The sequence below is a fragment of the Myxine glutinosa genome, chromosome 8, assembly GCF_964187855.1.
Source record: "Myxine glutinosa chromosome 8, kmMyxGlut1.1, whole genome shotgun sequence".
NCBI classification, from domain to species: domain Eukaryota; kingdom Metazoa; phylum Chordata; class Myxini; order Myxiniformes; family Myxinidae; genus Myxine; species Myxine glutinosa.
In genome coordinates, this window is record NC_136268.1 from 113,957,305 (window position 1) to 113,973,968 (window position 16,664).

Consider the following 16,664-nt stretch of genomic DNA (forward strand, 5'->3'; position numbering starts at 1 on the left):
ATTTTGTTATGTTGCAGCCTTATGGTGAAATCGTTTAAATTCATTTTTTCCCTCATCAATCTACACTCAATACCCCATAATGACAAAGAGAAAACAGGATTTTAGAAAGTTTTGCAAATTTATTAAAAATAAAAAACTGAAATATCACATTGACATACAGTCATGTGAAAAAGTAAGTACACCCCATGTAAAGTTTTGATTTTTTCAACATATTTCAACATACAGCTATTTCATCTTCATTTCAACAATATTGATAGATAAAGGTGATATAATACAACAAATATCATGAAACATTTACATTTTGTCGTCTATTGTATAATTTAAATAAACATAAATGCAAATTTCGCATGTGGAAAAAGTAAGTACACCCTTGGCTCGAATAGGTGGTATTCCCCCCTTTGGCAGAAACAACCTCAAGTAGGCGTTTCTTATAACTCTCTACCAGTCTCTGACATCGACTGGGAGAAATTTTTGCCCACTCCTCCATGCAGAATTCTTTCAGCTGTGCGATGTTTGAGGGGTTTCTTGCATGCACAGCTCGTTTCAAACACCCCACAACATCTTGATGGGATTTAGATCCGGGCTTTGACTTGGCCATTCCAGAACCCTCCATTTCTTTCTTTTCAGCCATTCCTTGGTGGATTTACTGGTATGTTTAGGGACCTTGTCATGTTGCAAGGTCCACCTTCGGTTGAGCTTCAACTTTCCGACAGATGGCCTCACATTATCCTCAAGCACCCTCTGGTACAATGAAGAATTCATCGTGGATTCTATGATGCTGAGCTGCCCAGGCCCTGATGCAGCAAAGCTGCCCCAAACCATAATATTTCCACCACCATGCTTTACAGTTGGTATCACGTTCTTGTGGTCAAATGCTGTCTTTGTTTTTCGCCAAACATGTCTTCTGGTACTGTGGCCAAATAGCTCTACCTTTGACTCATCTGTCCAGAGCACATTTTTCCAGAAGTGCTGGTCTTTGCCTAGGTGTTCATTGGCAAACTTTAGTCTTGCCCTGATGTTCTTTCTAGAGGGCAAAGGTTTCCTTCTGGCACACCTCCCATGTAAATCAAATTTGCGCAGCCTCTTTTTAATGGTAGACTCGTGCACTTTGACATCAACAGTGGCAAGAGCTACCTGTAGGTCCCGTGATGACATTCTGGGGTTCTCAGAGACTTCTTTCAGCATCTTGCGGTCTGTTCTCAGGCTGAACTTGCTGGGGCGGCCTGGCCTGAACAAGTTGGCAGTTGTTTGGAATCTTCTCCACTTGTAGATGATCTTCCGGACAGTCGAATGATTGATTTCAAATTGTTTGGAGATCTTTTTAAATCCCTTCCCAGACTCATAGGCATCTATAACCTTCTTTCTGAAGGCCACAGAGAGCTCTTTTGATCTAGGCATGGTGACGCTGCACACTTCAACAACAAAGAGCAAATCAAAGTAAATGTCTGAGGTTTAAATAAGAAAGGTTCCTCCAAAATCCTCTCCAACGATGTTCTCATCATTTGCACATGAGCTGGTGCACCTGATTCTAATTTTAGGTGATTGAAGTAGTGATAAATGTAGGGGTGAACTTACTTTTTCCACATGAGAAATTTGCATTTATGTTTATTTAAATTATACAATGGACTACAAAATGTAAATTCTTCATGATATTTGTTACATTATATCACCTTTATCTATCAATATTGTTGAAATGAAGATCAAATAGCTGTATGTTGAAATATGTTGAAAAAGTCAAAACTTTACACGGGGTGTACTTACTTTTTCACGTGACTAAGTATTCATACCCTTTGTTATGACACTTGAAATTTAGCTCAGGTGCCTCCCATTTCTCTTGATCATCTTTGAGATGTTTCTACACCTTGATTGGACTCCACATGTGGTAAATTCAATTGATTGGACATGATTTGGAAAGGCACACACCTGCCTATATAAGGTCTCACAGCTGACAATGCATATCAGAGCAAAAACCAAGCCATGAGGTCGAAGGAACTGCCTGCAGAGCTCAGAGACAGGATTGTGTTGAGGCACAGATCTGGGGAAGCCTACAAAAAAATTCTGCTGCATTGAAGGTTCCCAAGACCACAGTGGCCTCCATCATTCTTAAATGGAAGAAGTTTGGTACAACCAGGACACTTCCTAGAGCTGGCCGCCCGGCCAAACTGATCAATCGGGGGAGAAGGGCCTTGGTAAGAGAGGTGGCCAAGAACCCGATGGTCACTCTGGCTGAGCTCCAGAGATCCTGTGTGGAGATGGGAGAAACTTCCAGAAGAACAACCATCACTGCAACACTCCACCGATCTGGGCTTTATGGCAGAGCGGCCAGACGGAAGCCAAACAGTTCAATCTAGGTTTCATCAGACCACAGAATCTTGTTTCTCACAGTCTGAGAGTACTTTAGGTGCTTTTTTGCAAACTCCAAGCGGGCTTTCATGTGTATTTCACCGAGGAGAGGCTTCTGTCTGGCCACTCTGCCATAAAGCCCAGATCGGTGGAGTGTTGCAGTGATGGTTGTCCTTCTGGAAGTTTCTCCCATCTCCATACAGGATCTCTGGAGGTCAGCCAGAGTGACCATCGGGTTCTTGGTCACCTCTCTTACCAAGGCCCTTCTCCCCCGATTGCTCAGTTTGGCCGGGCGGCCAGCTCTAGGAAGAGTCCTGGTTGTTCGAAACTTCTTCTATTTAAGAACTATGGAGGCCACTGTGCTCTTGGGAACCTTCAATGCAGCAGAGATTTTATTGTTGGCTTCCCCAAATCTGTGCCTCGACACAATCCTGTCTTTGAGCTCTGCAGGCAGTTCCTTCGACCTCGTGGCTTGGTTTTTGCTCTGATATGCATTGTCAGCTGTGAGACCTTATATAGACAGGTGTGTGCCTTTCCAAGTCATGTCCAATCAATTGAATTTACCACAGGTGGACTCCAATCAAGGTGTAGATACATGTCAAAGATGATCAAAAGAAATAGGAGGCACCTGAGCTAAATTTCAAGTGTCATAGCAAAAGTTATGAATACTTATGTCAATGTGATATTTCAGTTTTTTCCTTTTTAATAAATTTGCAAAACTTTCTAAAATCCTGTTTTCTCTTTGTCATTATGGGGTATTCAGTGTAGATTGATGAGGGAAAAAATTAAATTAAACGATTTCATAATAAGGCTGCAACATATCAAAATGTGAAAAAAATGAAGGGGTCTGAATACTTTCTGAAAGCACTGTATCTATATATCTACATAACTGGGTAGTGTCTGTGTTATCACTGAACTAATCCCTCAAACTCTTTTTTCTGTGGTTGTGGTGTTTTTAACGCGGCTGTGAGGTGTTTTGAATCTCGTGGCTGTGAGGTGTTTTGAATTACGTGGTGGTGAGGTGTTTTGAATCTCGTGGCTGTGTAGTGTTTTGAATTACGTGGTGGTGAGGTGTGTTGAATTCACGTGGTGGTGAGGTGTTTTGAATTACGTGGTGGTGAGGTGTTTTGAATTACGTGGTGGTGAGGTGTTTTTTAATTACGTGGTGGTGAGGTGTTTTGAATTACGTGGTGGTGAGGTGTTTTGAATTATGTGGTGGTGAGGTGTTTTGAATTATGTGGTGGTGATGTGTTTTGAATTACATGGTGGTGAGGTGTTTTGAATTACGTGGTGGTGAGGTGTTTTGAATTACGTGGTGGTGAGGTGTTTTGAATTACGTGGTGGTGAGGTGGAATCGTCCCAAACTTCCAGTCAGCTCCTACCCCTCCTGTATGTATGTGCTGAGGGGTTCTTTTTTTTTCTATTTTACTTTAAAAAAAATTTCAACCTAAATTGCTTTTAAAAATGTAATATCACAAACACTACAAATAAATTTGTGGAAAAGAATTGTTTGTATTATGATTGGTATAAATCATGGCAACACAGAAACTCAGGTACAGTCATTATCCTCAGCTAAAACAAGCCCGTTCCTCCGTGACGACGCGTGGTGAGCCGAGCATAGCGAGCCGAGCCAAGCTGGTTATACATAGGTGTAACAAATTTGAATTGGATCCCTTTAGCTGTTCTCAAGTTATAGACCTATTACAGACATTGACCTTTGACCTCTTGACCCCCAAATTTAATCAGTTAACCTTTACATCATTATACATACCTTTACAAAGTTTGAATTGGATCACTTGAGCCGTTCTCAAGTTATAAATCTATTAAGGACTTTGACTATTGACCTTTCACCTTTGCCCCCAAAATTTATTCATTTAATCTTTACATCAATATACACACCTGTACTAAGTTTGAATTAGATAACTTCAGCTGTTCACAAGTTATAGACATATTACAGACTTTGACCTTTGACCTCTTGACCCCAAAATCTAATCAGTTCATCTTTACATCATTCTCGATAAGTGTACCAAATTTGGTCAGAATCCCAACACTGGTTCACAAGTTATCGCGATAACAGGATTTTTACCGAACATGACATCTGATCTTGGCCTTTGACCTCGTGGCCCCAAAATCTAATCAGTTCATCCTTACCTTATTATGCATCCTTGCACCGAGTTTGACTAAGATCACTTCAGCTGTTCTCAAGTTATCTCAGTAATGAAAACCTATCACGGACGGACAGACGGACGGACGGACATACAGTGGACGGGCGACTTAAGCCCCAGTCACTTCGGGCCTGGGACCAGGTTACGACCTAGCTGCGACCGAAAATTTTGTGAATCGCGGGCAAATCGTAGAAAGAGCGCGTGACTGGTCGCAGAGGTCGTGGGTGATCGCCAGAGCAAAATCAGTCACAGCAAGGTCGATGGTCATGTTCAAAACTTCTGACCTGCGATTCCAAATCGTAAGAGGTCGTAGACAGGTCTTACATGGTCGTACCACCAGTCACGCATGGACGCACCACCAGTCGTGCATGATTGCGGGTCAAGTAGTCGCACGATTGGTCGTGCTACTGGTCCTGCCACTTGACGATTGGTGGTGCCACCTGTCGTTCAACCTCACGATCGGTAGTGCGAGCATTCGCATGTCGCCACGATTGACCGTACGATTGGTCGCTGATCGCTACCACTATTCGCACGATTACCTACGATGGATCTTGCGATCGAACTTCTCCAATCGTTGGTGATCGCACAACCATGCGGACCACCAATCGTACGATGACCCCTAAGACCAATCGCTGTTTGCGATCACAAATGGAGAGCGTAGCAAACATTGACGATTGGTCGTACCTCGGCCAGATTGCCATCAATCGCACGATCCAGAAATCGTACGATCCAGTGTGTCTGAGGCCTTAGTGGGCGGAGGCACTAAAGAAAGAATTTAATAAGCTTGCCATCTCGCACTCATCATCCACCAATTCTTCCGTGTTATTTCTCAATCTCATATCCTCAAAGTTTGCTCTTGTAAAATTCAACACTAACAGGGGCGGATCCAGAAATTTCAAGACGGAGGGGTGCACAAAGCCATAGCGGGTGGGGTGGGGGGGAGGTGAATGGGATCCTCCCCCCCCACCCCCCCCGGGAAATTTTAAAACATTGATCATCACAAACGGCATTTCGATCTTATGGTCAAAGCGACGAATTGGTGAACTGACTTGCTATTACTTGATTAATTTTGTATGTGTGTGTATGTATGTGTTTGTGTGTAGGTTTGAGTGTGTGTGTGTGTGTGTGTGTGTGTTTATGTGTGTGTGTGTTTATGTGTGTGTGTGTGTGTGTGTGTGTGTGTGTGTGTGTGTTTGTGTGTGTGTGTGTGTGTATGTGTGTGTGTTTGAGTGTGTGTGTGTGTGTGTGTGTGTGTGTGTGTGTGTGTGTGTGTGTGTGTGTGTGTGTGTGTAGCATGTTTTTGTGTAGTTCTCCTGGAGATTTCTGATGTGGAATTTCTGATTTGTGTAGTTCTTCCGAAATGATTGTTATGATCTCCTAGTTTAATTCGGCTAATTAACTACAAATAATCTGGAAGAATTCCCGTGACGAAATTTATGTGACGAAAGCATTGTTTTTTTACCGTCGCAGTTGGAGTGTTTTATAATAAAGCAAAAGTGATTTAAAACCTGTTAGCGTTGGTAAGCTGCCTGGAACGTTCCTTATTCAAAACAAGCATTCTTAATATTGCGCTGCAATACATGTCCCCTACCGGCAGTCTGTCGTCCGGAAAACTGTTGGGGAAATTACCAAAGTTCAAAGTGCCATAACTTTGTCAAAAATGATCGAAACGTCGTGAAGTTCGAACTTGATCTGTAACTTATCATGAGGAAACCATGTACCAAGTTTGAAATCATTAGCATTAAGAGTTTAGAAAAAAAAGTCCGGAAAACTGTTCTTTGCGTGACGCACTGACAGACGGACGGACTGACTGACAGACTGACAGACAGACCCCGGATCCGCCAGCGCACCACCGTCCCGAACTTCATATCTCAACAATAGAGTTGTGCTTACTGTGTTGTTGTCGCTTGTCCCCAGATGTCCTCCCACCTCCACTTCCTTTGCATCGTTCAGGATGATGTGCTGGCATTCACAAAACAGTGGACATTCTTCATTGCACAATACACTTTTTAATAACCATTAAAAGTACTCTTAATCGATAGTGTATGATTTAAAATGTGCAGGACGTGACCCACCCACACAATTCTTACCCCAGAGTTGGTCGGGATGCTGCGTCTCACATTTTTGGAGCGGCTGCGTCTCATATTTTGGGGGCGGTTGCGCTTTCTTTTGGCGACTGTTTTATGTCTTTGTGATTTCAGATCATGAGTTTCAGCACAAATAATTCTGTGCAAAGCACACGCACAGAAATTGATAACGTGGCCCCGTCAGTTGAATAACAGTCATCTACAGACTGCGTTCGGTGAAGACAAAGACTTTCTTTTTCACAAACAAACTTATGACAGGAGTGTGTTTGCATGGCATCTCCACATTGAGATTCTCACAACTTTGGTGTAAAAAAGTCAGAATTTATCTTCCCCAACCCTACCTGACTGGCCTTCTACTCTGTCCTTACTGTCATCTCCATCCCAACTTTCTTACACTTTTCTGATCTACCATACCTACTACAAATAATTACCTCATGAGTAACGCAGCTCCTCACTGAGGTTCTCACAAGTTTGATGGAAACGAAATATCTGAATTGATAGCCCTCATCCCCACCACATATTCCCATCTCCATCCCAACTTTCTTATATTTTTATGCCTTCCTTGACGAAGTCGCCAGAGGCATTATGCTTTCAGGTTGTCCGTCTGTCCGTCCGTCCGCAATAACTTGAGAACGACTCAAGGGATCTGAGTCAAACTTGGCGCAGGAATGTATAATGAGGTAAATATGAACTGATTAGATTTTAGGGTCATGAGGTCAAAGGCCAATGGTCAGAGGTCATGTTAGGTAAAAATCCTGTTACTGCAATAACTTGTGAACCAGTGATGGGATTTTGACCAAATCTGGTACACTTATCTCGAATGATGTAAAGATGAACTGATTAGATTTTGGGGTCAAGAGGTCAAAGGTCAAAGGCTGTAATATGTCTATAACTTGAGAACGGCTGAAGTGATCTAATTCAAACTTGGTACAGGTATCCTACTATAATTCACCAAATGTCTGTCTGTCTGTTCGAAGGTACCATAAAAACTGCTGAACCGATCGCAAAGATATTTTGGGTGGGTAATTCTGGGACCCCTGGGAGTAAAATAGGCTATTTAGTTTTCCCAATTTCAGCTTTGGTCTCCAGCATTCTCAGGTTTGGACTCCCGCATAACATTCGCGTTCGCATAACGTTCATTGTGACGATGTTCTCATTGTGATGATCTTACTATAATTCACCAAATGTCCGTCTGTCTGTCTGTTCGAAGGTACCGTAAAAACTGCAGAACCGATCGCAAAGATATTTTGGGTGGGTAATCCTGGGATCTCCAGGAGTAAAATAGGCTATTTAGATTTCCCAATTTCAGCTTTGGTCTCCAGCATTCTCAGGTTTGGACTCCCGCATAACATTCGCATTCGCATAACATTCATTGTGACGATGTTCTCATTGTGACGATGTATGTGTTCACGGTAGTGTTTGACGTGACGATGTGAACGTAATTTCGTAATGTTTTTCGTTTTGAAATCCTTTAATGAACGTTTAATGTTTAATGAACGTTTAATGTTTAATGAACGTTTAATGCCCTTCAATGTCTGGGGCCACACGCGCGCTACACTGGACGGGCCAGCGTGTACCTTGCCCTTCGCCGTCAGGCTCGGGTAAACCGCTGAGCCCCATCAGTGATGGGGACTGGGGCTTGAGACAGTGTCCCACAAACGAGGAATTCCCAGTAAGCGTGAGTCATCAGCTCGCGTTGATTAAGTCCCTGCCCTTTGTACACACCGCCCGTCGCTACTACCGATCGGATGGTTTGATGAGATCCTCGGATCAGCCCCTGCGGCCTGCACGGGCCATTCTCGGCTCGTGCCGGTGCACCGAAAAGATGAGCGAACTTGACTGTCTAGACTAGAGGAAGTAAAAGTCGTAACAAGGTTTCCGTCGGTGAACCTGCGGGAGGATCATTATCGGGACAACATGAGAGCCCGTGAGACGCGACACGTACGTGGTACATGGTCGTCCATGTACTGTTTAGCCATGTACTGTTTAGATTTTGATGATTTGTGTGTGATATGATTTAACGGATGTTTGTATGAATTGTTTAAAATAAAAAAGCCTTCAATTTCTGATATTTTACCTTTTCATTTGGGCTTCCCAATTGAAGCCCCGCCCGTAGGGCGGGTACTGTTGCTATTGTATAATGATGTGAAGATTAACTGATTAGATTTTGGGAGCAAAGGTCAAGGGTCAAAGTCCGTAATAGGTCTATAACTTGAGAACGGCTGAAGTGATCGAATTCAAACTTGGTTACAGGTATGTATAATGATGTAAAGGTTAACTGATTAGAATTTGGAAGCAAGAGGTCAAAGGTCAAAGGTCAAAGTCTAATAGATCTATGAAGCATTCCTATTAAATAATGAAAAGTTAATAGCTTTCTTTGCTTTCATACTGATTAGAATCAATTTTTGTCGCAATGTCGTCGAGCGGCCATTTTGCAATAAATGATTCCGCAACTTTTGCGAAATAGCTCGTCAATGCTATGGGTCTCCAATTCCCACAAAGTGGGTGGATGTGACTGCGGAATGGGTCACTTCTGCATACTTCCACCGATCCAGAAGTTTCGCCTGTTAAAACGATGCATTTAAAACATCAGTCAAGGGAAAACTTAATAAGTAAACTCACGGATTACTCAATTGCTTGAGCTCAATTTTATATTGCTCTTACACCCTCACACCCTCAATTTTCCCCTAAATACTCTGTTTAATGCCTTTTTGTGTTATTTGTATGTCATTATACTGAAGGAAATTGAAGAAAATAAATACTCACTGGTAAATTCCCTCGTCCTCGTCAGCAGTCAGAAGCACCTTTTTCTCAATAGCGCAAGGGTAATGGTAGGTTCTTGGACATGTTCGAATTTGGCAACCTACAGTGGCACCTACACGTTTGCAGCCATTGCATCTCTGTAGAGAACAAAGAATGGAGATATAGCAAGTACAAAGCAATATTTTCCTGAAATGTCAAATGCAAAATGTCTGATTTACATTAATAAGACCCACCAACTTCTTCCCTCGAAGTATTTCCTTTTGTATCTCTTCAACAGGAAAATTGCTAATTGTCTCTTGTGACGTTTGAGAATCAGTACATAAACCCGAAGAGTAGAGCTGAACAGATGGAATTGGGAAAAATTTAAAAAAATAATTAAATGACAGCTAACGAAGCAATGGATGAGATAATCAGATGTGGGCAACGTGAAAGCATACAGTGATTATTTAATTCCAGATCTGAAACAGTAAAATTTAACTTGGATCTTCATCAAAGCATCCATGCACATCCAAGTGCCTGTGTTTCTGATGCAGACAAGACGTTCCATGCCACAGATGAGGGCTCGGATGCAGAACCGAGGGCCCTCGGCTCGGACACAAAACCGAGCACTCATGGTTGTAATTTGGACTTAGATGTGGCATGCTAGCCCTCCATAGAGCCCTTCGATCATCTCTCCATCCCTGTGTCTCCATAGTTTGTTGGTCATTGTGCAAACTATCATGTTCCTGTAACTTACTGTCTATAGTCTATACGATGACATGTAAAATGAAGAAAAAAGAAAAGTAACAACAGAGAAAGAATGGTGAACTGGATCGTTAATGTAAACACTCACAAGGCAAAGATAATGAACATGAATAGATCCATTTGAGGAATGGCACATCTCTCCACATTCTTCCTCCGCAGTCTGGTGGTCTTTCTTACAAAAGGCACAAACGTGTCCCAAATTTGTATCTTTCATCATGGCTCCAGTACCACAAACACAATGCTGAAAACTAATCACCTGCAGGGGTAAAACGTTGGGGAATTATACGAGGAAAAGGTCAATTTTTTCACAGATAATAAAGAAGGAGTGTGGAGAACAGTGGGGTAGGCATCGGGATATCACAAGGGTGATGTATTGTGTTTTACTTTCGAGGATGATTGAGGTTGTAAACTGTGTAATGAAGACCGGCAGCACATTTACCTTTTGATGACACCCTCACAGAGACAACACAATCACGATTCGTGTATCCAATCACCAATCCATACTCAAGTTACCGACCAGTACTGCCGACATTCAAGTACCCCTCTATCCCTAATGTATTTAGGGACCTATCTAACTCAAATACAAATCGACCTACTTTTTCTGCAGCTACTACCTTTCCGGGAAGACCATTCCATGCAATGACTACTCTTTGACTGAAAGACCCCTGCCTTATTACTGTGCTAATTCTCCTCTTCTTTACTCTGAGGTCGTGACCCCTGGATTCCTGGTACATTCTGTTGAAAACTCCTCTACATTTATTTTGTCTTTTCCCTTCAATATCTGAAACATCCCCACCAAATCCCCTCGTAATCACCACCTTTGTAATGTATGAAGTCCTGTCTCCTTTAGCCACTGCTCGTAAATTAGTCTAACTTGTCCTTACAAGTGTACAAAATATTAATCCAAACTTTAATCCTAACTCCAACTCTAACTCTAACTCCAAAACTACCACTCCAACTCCAAAACCAGAACTGCGAAAGCAGAACAAGAGCTAGAACAGAGCTGCCAAGCCAGAACTCAAAACTGCCATGCTCAGGTGTAGTACGACCTTCGTAAGCACTAGCACTGTCTTTTTGGTGTAGTACGACCTTCGTAAACAGTAGCACTGTCTTTTTGGTGTAGAACGACCTTCGTAAGCACGAGCACTGTCTTTTTGGTGTAGTATGACTTCCGTAAGTACGAGCACTGTCTTTTTGGTGTCGTACGACCTTCGTAAGCACTAGCACTGTCTTTTTGGTGTAGTATGACTTCCGTAAGTACTAGCACTGTCTTTTTGGTGTCGTACGACCTTCGTAAGCACTAGCACTGTCTTTTTGGTGTAGTACGACCTTCGTAAGCACTGTCTTTTTGGTGTAGTACGACCTTCGTAAGCACTAGCACTGTCTTTTTGGTGTAGTATGACCTCTGTAAGCACTAGCACTGTCTTTTTGGTGTCATACGACCTCCGTAAGCACTAGCACTGTCTTTTTGGTGTCGTACGACCTTCGTAAGCACTAACACTGTCTTTTTGGTGTAGTACGACCTTCGTAAGCACTAGCACTGTCTTTTTGGTGTAGTATGACTTCCGTAAGCACTAGCACTGTCTTTTTGGTGTGGTATGACCTCCGTAAGCACTAGCAATGTCTTTTTGGTGTTGTACGACCTTCGTAAGCACTAGCACTGTCCTGTTGGTGTAGTACGACCTTCGTAAGCACTAGCACTGTCTTTTTGGTGTAGTATGACCACCGTAAGCACCAGCACTGTCTTTTTGGTGTCGTACGACCTTCGTAAGCACTAGCACTGTCTTTTTGGTGTAGTACGACCTTCGTAAGCACTAGCACTTTCTTTTTGGTGTAGTACGACCTTCGTAAGCACTAGCACTGTCTTTTTGGTGTAGTACAACCTCCTTAAGCACCAGCACTGTCTTTTTGGTGTCGTATGACCTTCGTAAGCACTAGCACTGTCTTTTTGGTGTAGTACGACCTTCGTAAGCACTAGCACTGTCTTTTCGGTGTAGTACGACCTTCGTAAGCACTAGCACTGTCCTTGTGGTGTCGTACGACCTTCGTAAGCACTAGCACTGTCCTTGTGGTGTCGTACGACCTTCGTAAGCACTAGCACTGTCTTTTTGGTGTAGTATGACCTCCGTAAGCACTAGCAATGTCTTTTTGGTGTTGTACGACCTTCGTAAGCACTAGCACTGTCCTTTTGGTGTAGTACGACCTTCGTAAGCACTAGCACTGTCTTTTTGGTGTAGTATGACCACCGTAAGTACCAGCACTGTCTTTTTGGTGTCGTACGACCTTCGTAAGCACTAGCACTGTCTTTTTGGTGTAGTACGACCTTCGTAAGCACTAGCACTTTCTTTTTTGTGTAGTACGACCTTTGTAAGCACTAGCACTGTCTTTTTGGTGTAGTATGACCTCCTTAAGCACCAGCACTGTCTTTTTGGTGTAGTACGACCTTCGTAAGCACTAGCACTGTCCTTGTGGTGTCGTACGACCTTCGTAAGCACTGTCCTTGTGGTGTCGTACGACCTTCGTAAGCACTAGCACTGTCCTTGTGGTGTCGTACGACCTTCGTAAGCACTAGCACTGTCCTTGTGGTGTCGTACGACCTTCGTAAGCACTAACACTGTCTTTTTGGCAGTGCGTCCCGCTCGTTCCTTTTGGCAGTGCGTCCCGCTCGTTGGCCGGCCGCTTCTCTGGCTGTGCTGCCCCAACGAGTGGTGCCAATAAAAAGTCGAACGTCTTACTCCAAGGCTCAGCAGCTGATCTCGCTGCCATGGTCTGCCATCCATTGATGAAACAGTCCCTGCCGATTCCTCGAAAGCACAATGTGCTTTCCATTTGTGCTTCGTGCCCAAATCCTCACCCGGCCTTTGCTGAAAATGAGGTTTTCCACAACAAACGGACTCGATACTCTTTCAAAGTTAATACTCACTGGCTCCTCAGTGCAAGTTTTACAAGACGAATTACTCTGACATCTTCATTGTTTGCAAGAGCAAATCAACGCTAAGCAAATCACTTACTACAAACTAACTATGGATCCCCCATCCCTTCCACATAACAATATGTTGGCGTCGAGATTGCACCGGTTATATTCTAACGAAAAACATATGCTGCATTGGAGTATAAATCAGGAGGAGCCAGAATAAATAAAAAGAAAAGACATCACGTAAGCAAGACGGCGAAAACCACAGCGAGAATGTCCTTCATGTCAGGCCATGCACAAAACCTCTCGAGACGCTCTGCCCCTCCCATTTCTCGCCCGCCTATTGGTTAGAGGGAAACTACGCCCATCACGTTCAAAAAAAAACCGGATGCTATCCAGTCTTTCCAAGGGAAAGGGTCATCAGGTCATCATCTTCCTCCACAGTCATCAGGAGGAACCTGGATAGTATTTGTGTTTCGCTTGCTACTCCACTACACTCAAACCCACACACGCACAGCCAAGTGAGCTTATTATTATTATTATTATTTGTGTGTGTGTGTGTGTATACAAGATCGAGGCTCGTGTAAGAGCTAACATCAATCACAAAAAAAAAACCGACACACAAAACATACAAAAAAGGGAGCGGGAGACAAGATGGGGAGAGAGAGGGAAGCACACAAGTACAACAGCAGAGAACAGGGACGTCGGGAGATCTGTGGGAGGGAGAGGGCTTGGGGGGGAGGAGGCACGGGAAGGGGGGGGGGGAGGGTTATAAAACACGTGGACACTGCTAGGACTTCTAGGAAAGCAATCTGAATTTCAAAAAAGTGGATCTGGTGTGAATTAACGGGGGTAGAAAATTTCAAGGTCTTGGATGGGGGAAGATAAGAGATGGTGGTGAACAGCTGTTTTAAAGACCTGGAGGGAGGAGTGGGATTGAAGAGAGTTTGTTCCAGAGGCGGGAGAAAAGAGGAATGAAGGAGTGAAGGTGAGCAGAGAGTGTTGATTTTGGCCTTACAGAATGGAATTCCAAGAATTCACTCCTCCCAAAACAGTTCTAAAACTAGAAGGACCTCCACCTGGTTGGCCAATTCACTCAATGGTGAAGAATCACTTTAAAAATTCTACTAGCCGGATCCGGATCTTCACCAAAATTGAATCGATTCTTCCTCGTCACACACACAACCTCTCCACCAAGTTTCGTCCAAATCCGTCAACAACTGTTTGAGATATCCTGCTATGTATCGTTTTTGGCCCTATCACTCAATGGTGAACAATCACTTAAAATATTCTCGTAGCCGGATCCGAATCCGGATCTTCACCAAGATCTAATCATTTCGTCGTTGTCACATACACGACATGTCCGCCAAATTTCGTTCGAATCCGTCCACAACTTTTTGAAATATTTTGTTCACAAACGGACAAACAGACAAACAGGTGTGGAAACATAACCTCCATCCACGTTCGGTGGCGGAGGTAAACAGAGTAAGTGCAAAGGAGAGAAACTGAAGAAAAAGCAACGGATATGAGAATTGCATTGCTGACGTTCAGGTCAGGACTCGCACAACTCGCGGGTATTCCACAAAAAGGAATGTGAAAAGTACAAAGTGGTTTAAAAATGTTGCGTAGATCCCGGATTTCAGCAGTTGCTCCCCAGGCTCAAAGTTACTCCTAGAAGCAACATTTAAGAAGACGATGGCAACTACTCAAATAATTAACTGATACTGTACTTACCAAAGGCAAAAGGCAAACACCAAATTCACACCAGCACGAAAGTGAGAGTTTGTTAAACAAAACACCCCAATCTCACTCCGTGGAGTTTCATTACTACGAGGAGTTCCGAGAAACCACAAAAGGGTGGAAAAAAAATAAGGAGAGAGGAAATCACAATCACACCCACAAACCAATGAAACATGCTCAGCTTGTGCGTTTTTAAAATTCTGCAACTGAAAATGACGTCATTTACTGACAGGGCCAAGCGGCAGGAAGATGAAGCGTTATGTTATATTTTTATGCCCTTGTAGCCGAGGGTCCATAACTCGTGAACTACTGAAGGGATTTCAACAAAACTTGGTACAACCGTACGGTAAAGGTATGGACTGTAGAACAAACACGAAATGATACCATTTTGTGTTAAAAAAAGATCAAAGATCAAACAAAGGCGAATCTGATATATTAACAACCACTCACATACACTACTCTCACACACACACACACACTACTCTCACATACACACCACTCAAAGACACACACACCACTGACACAGACACCACTTACACACACACCACTCACACACACACACACCACTCACACATACACTACTCACACATCACTGACACACACACCACTGACACACACACCACTGACACACACACCACTTACACACACACCACTCACATACACACATGACACACCACTCACATACATACCACTCACATACATACCACTCACAAGCCGATATATTTTGTAGGCCCTGTGAGACCTCACCCTCGAATAATGGTCTCGAAAGATTGTGAAGCACGATCGGTCTCTCTCGTTATCTCTGATCTCTCATTATCTCGGGGCCCGTGCAATTGCATGACTCTCACGCCCCCGCTGTCCGTGGCTCTCATCGAGTTCGTGACATTAAAATGAGCTCCGACCCGATCGACCAATCATCCATCCATGTACTTCTGTGTACGAGATATTTAAAAAAAAAAACGTTGAATATTTAGCTTTCATTATTGCAGATATCTATTCTTCATGACATTATATCAACCTGATTAGATCACGGCTGTGACTGGCTGAATTATGTTGCCGTGGCAACCATCTCGGTAACTTGACTTGTGTTCATGATATTTCAAAATACGTTCAGGATTTAACTTTCATATTACACAGATATATTCCTCAAACCACCCAAAATGCAGGGGACCTCGAGTATCAATCAGCTCCATGTTATTAAATTATTGCTATGATGTGGTTCTTTTACGCCATATTGTTGCTTTGCTAAAATATCATTCTAAGACTATTTTGAGTTACTAATCCAACTCAGCCGGATATTTGATCCGTTTCAGCTCATCTACGATGGAGTCGAATTGATCTGTTAAAGCCACAACGATGTCCTTCAGTTGGTCCATCCTTCCTTCCGTCCATGGGCCCATTGATGTTGTCGTGTGTCTACCCTGTAGTGAAGACCTCAGGGTGACAGATGACCAAACGAGCTTTAACTCCGAGGCGTACATCCAAACTACGGCGGTACCTTGTGGGGGATAGTGGAGGGTAGTGGAGGGCAGCGAGGTCCTTACCTGTATGGACAGATGCGACTGGGGTTTATTCCGCGAACCCACAAATTAATAAACGTACAAGACAGACAAGGACTTCAAAATGTAACAAATAATGGGTTTAATGAAAATAAATGCAAGGATAACAAAGAATGTGCGGTAAAACTAATTCTTAATTGAGGCATCCCATATGGACTCATGTACAACACAAGGGGATGATAAAATAACGAAAGTAACAAAATGTAGCATGGTGCGTTTGCCTGGTACTCAGATCCGGCGTCCTTGACCGTCCAGGGCCGCCACAGGTCCCGCATCCCTGTGCGGGAAAACACGCGTTGGCACAAAGTTGCATTCACCGCCAGCCGCTGACGCGAAGTGAACAGGCCCG

At 43.3% G+C, this 16,664-nt stretch overlaps 1 protein-coding gene across 1 annotated transcript in view; it reads right to left on the bottom strand.

Annotated features, from left to right (window-relative positions):
• Positions 1 to 10,442, bottom strand: part of LOC137433177 (uncharacterized) — a 138,065-nt gene extending 127,623 nt beyond the window's left edge. Inside the window, exons 1-5 of the mRNA XM_078783988.1 lie at positions 10,191 to 10,442; positions 9,592 to 9,696; positions 9,362 to 9,495; positions 6,599 to 6,734; positions 6,402 to 6,470 (exon numbers count right to left, since the gene is read on the bottom strand). Of these exons, the coding sequence (XP_078640114.1) occupies positions 6,402 to 6,470; positions 6,599 to 6,734; positions 9,362 to 9,495; positions 9,592 to 9,696; positions 10,191 to 10,319 (573 nt within the window). The 5' untranslated portion in view covers positions 10,320 to 10,442. The remainder of the gene's footprint in view (positions 1 to 6,401; positions 6,471 to 6,598; positions 6,735 to 9,361; positions 9,496 to 9,591; positions 9,697 to 10,190) is intronic.
• Positions 10,443 to 16,664: the final 6,222 nt, after the last annotated feature.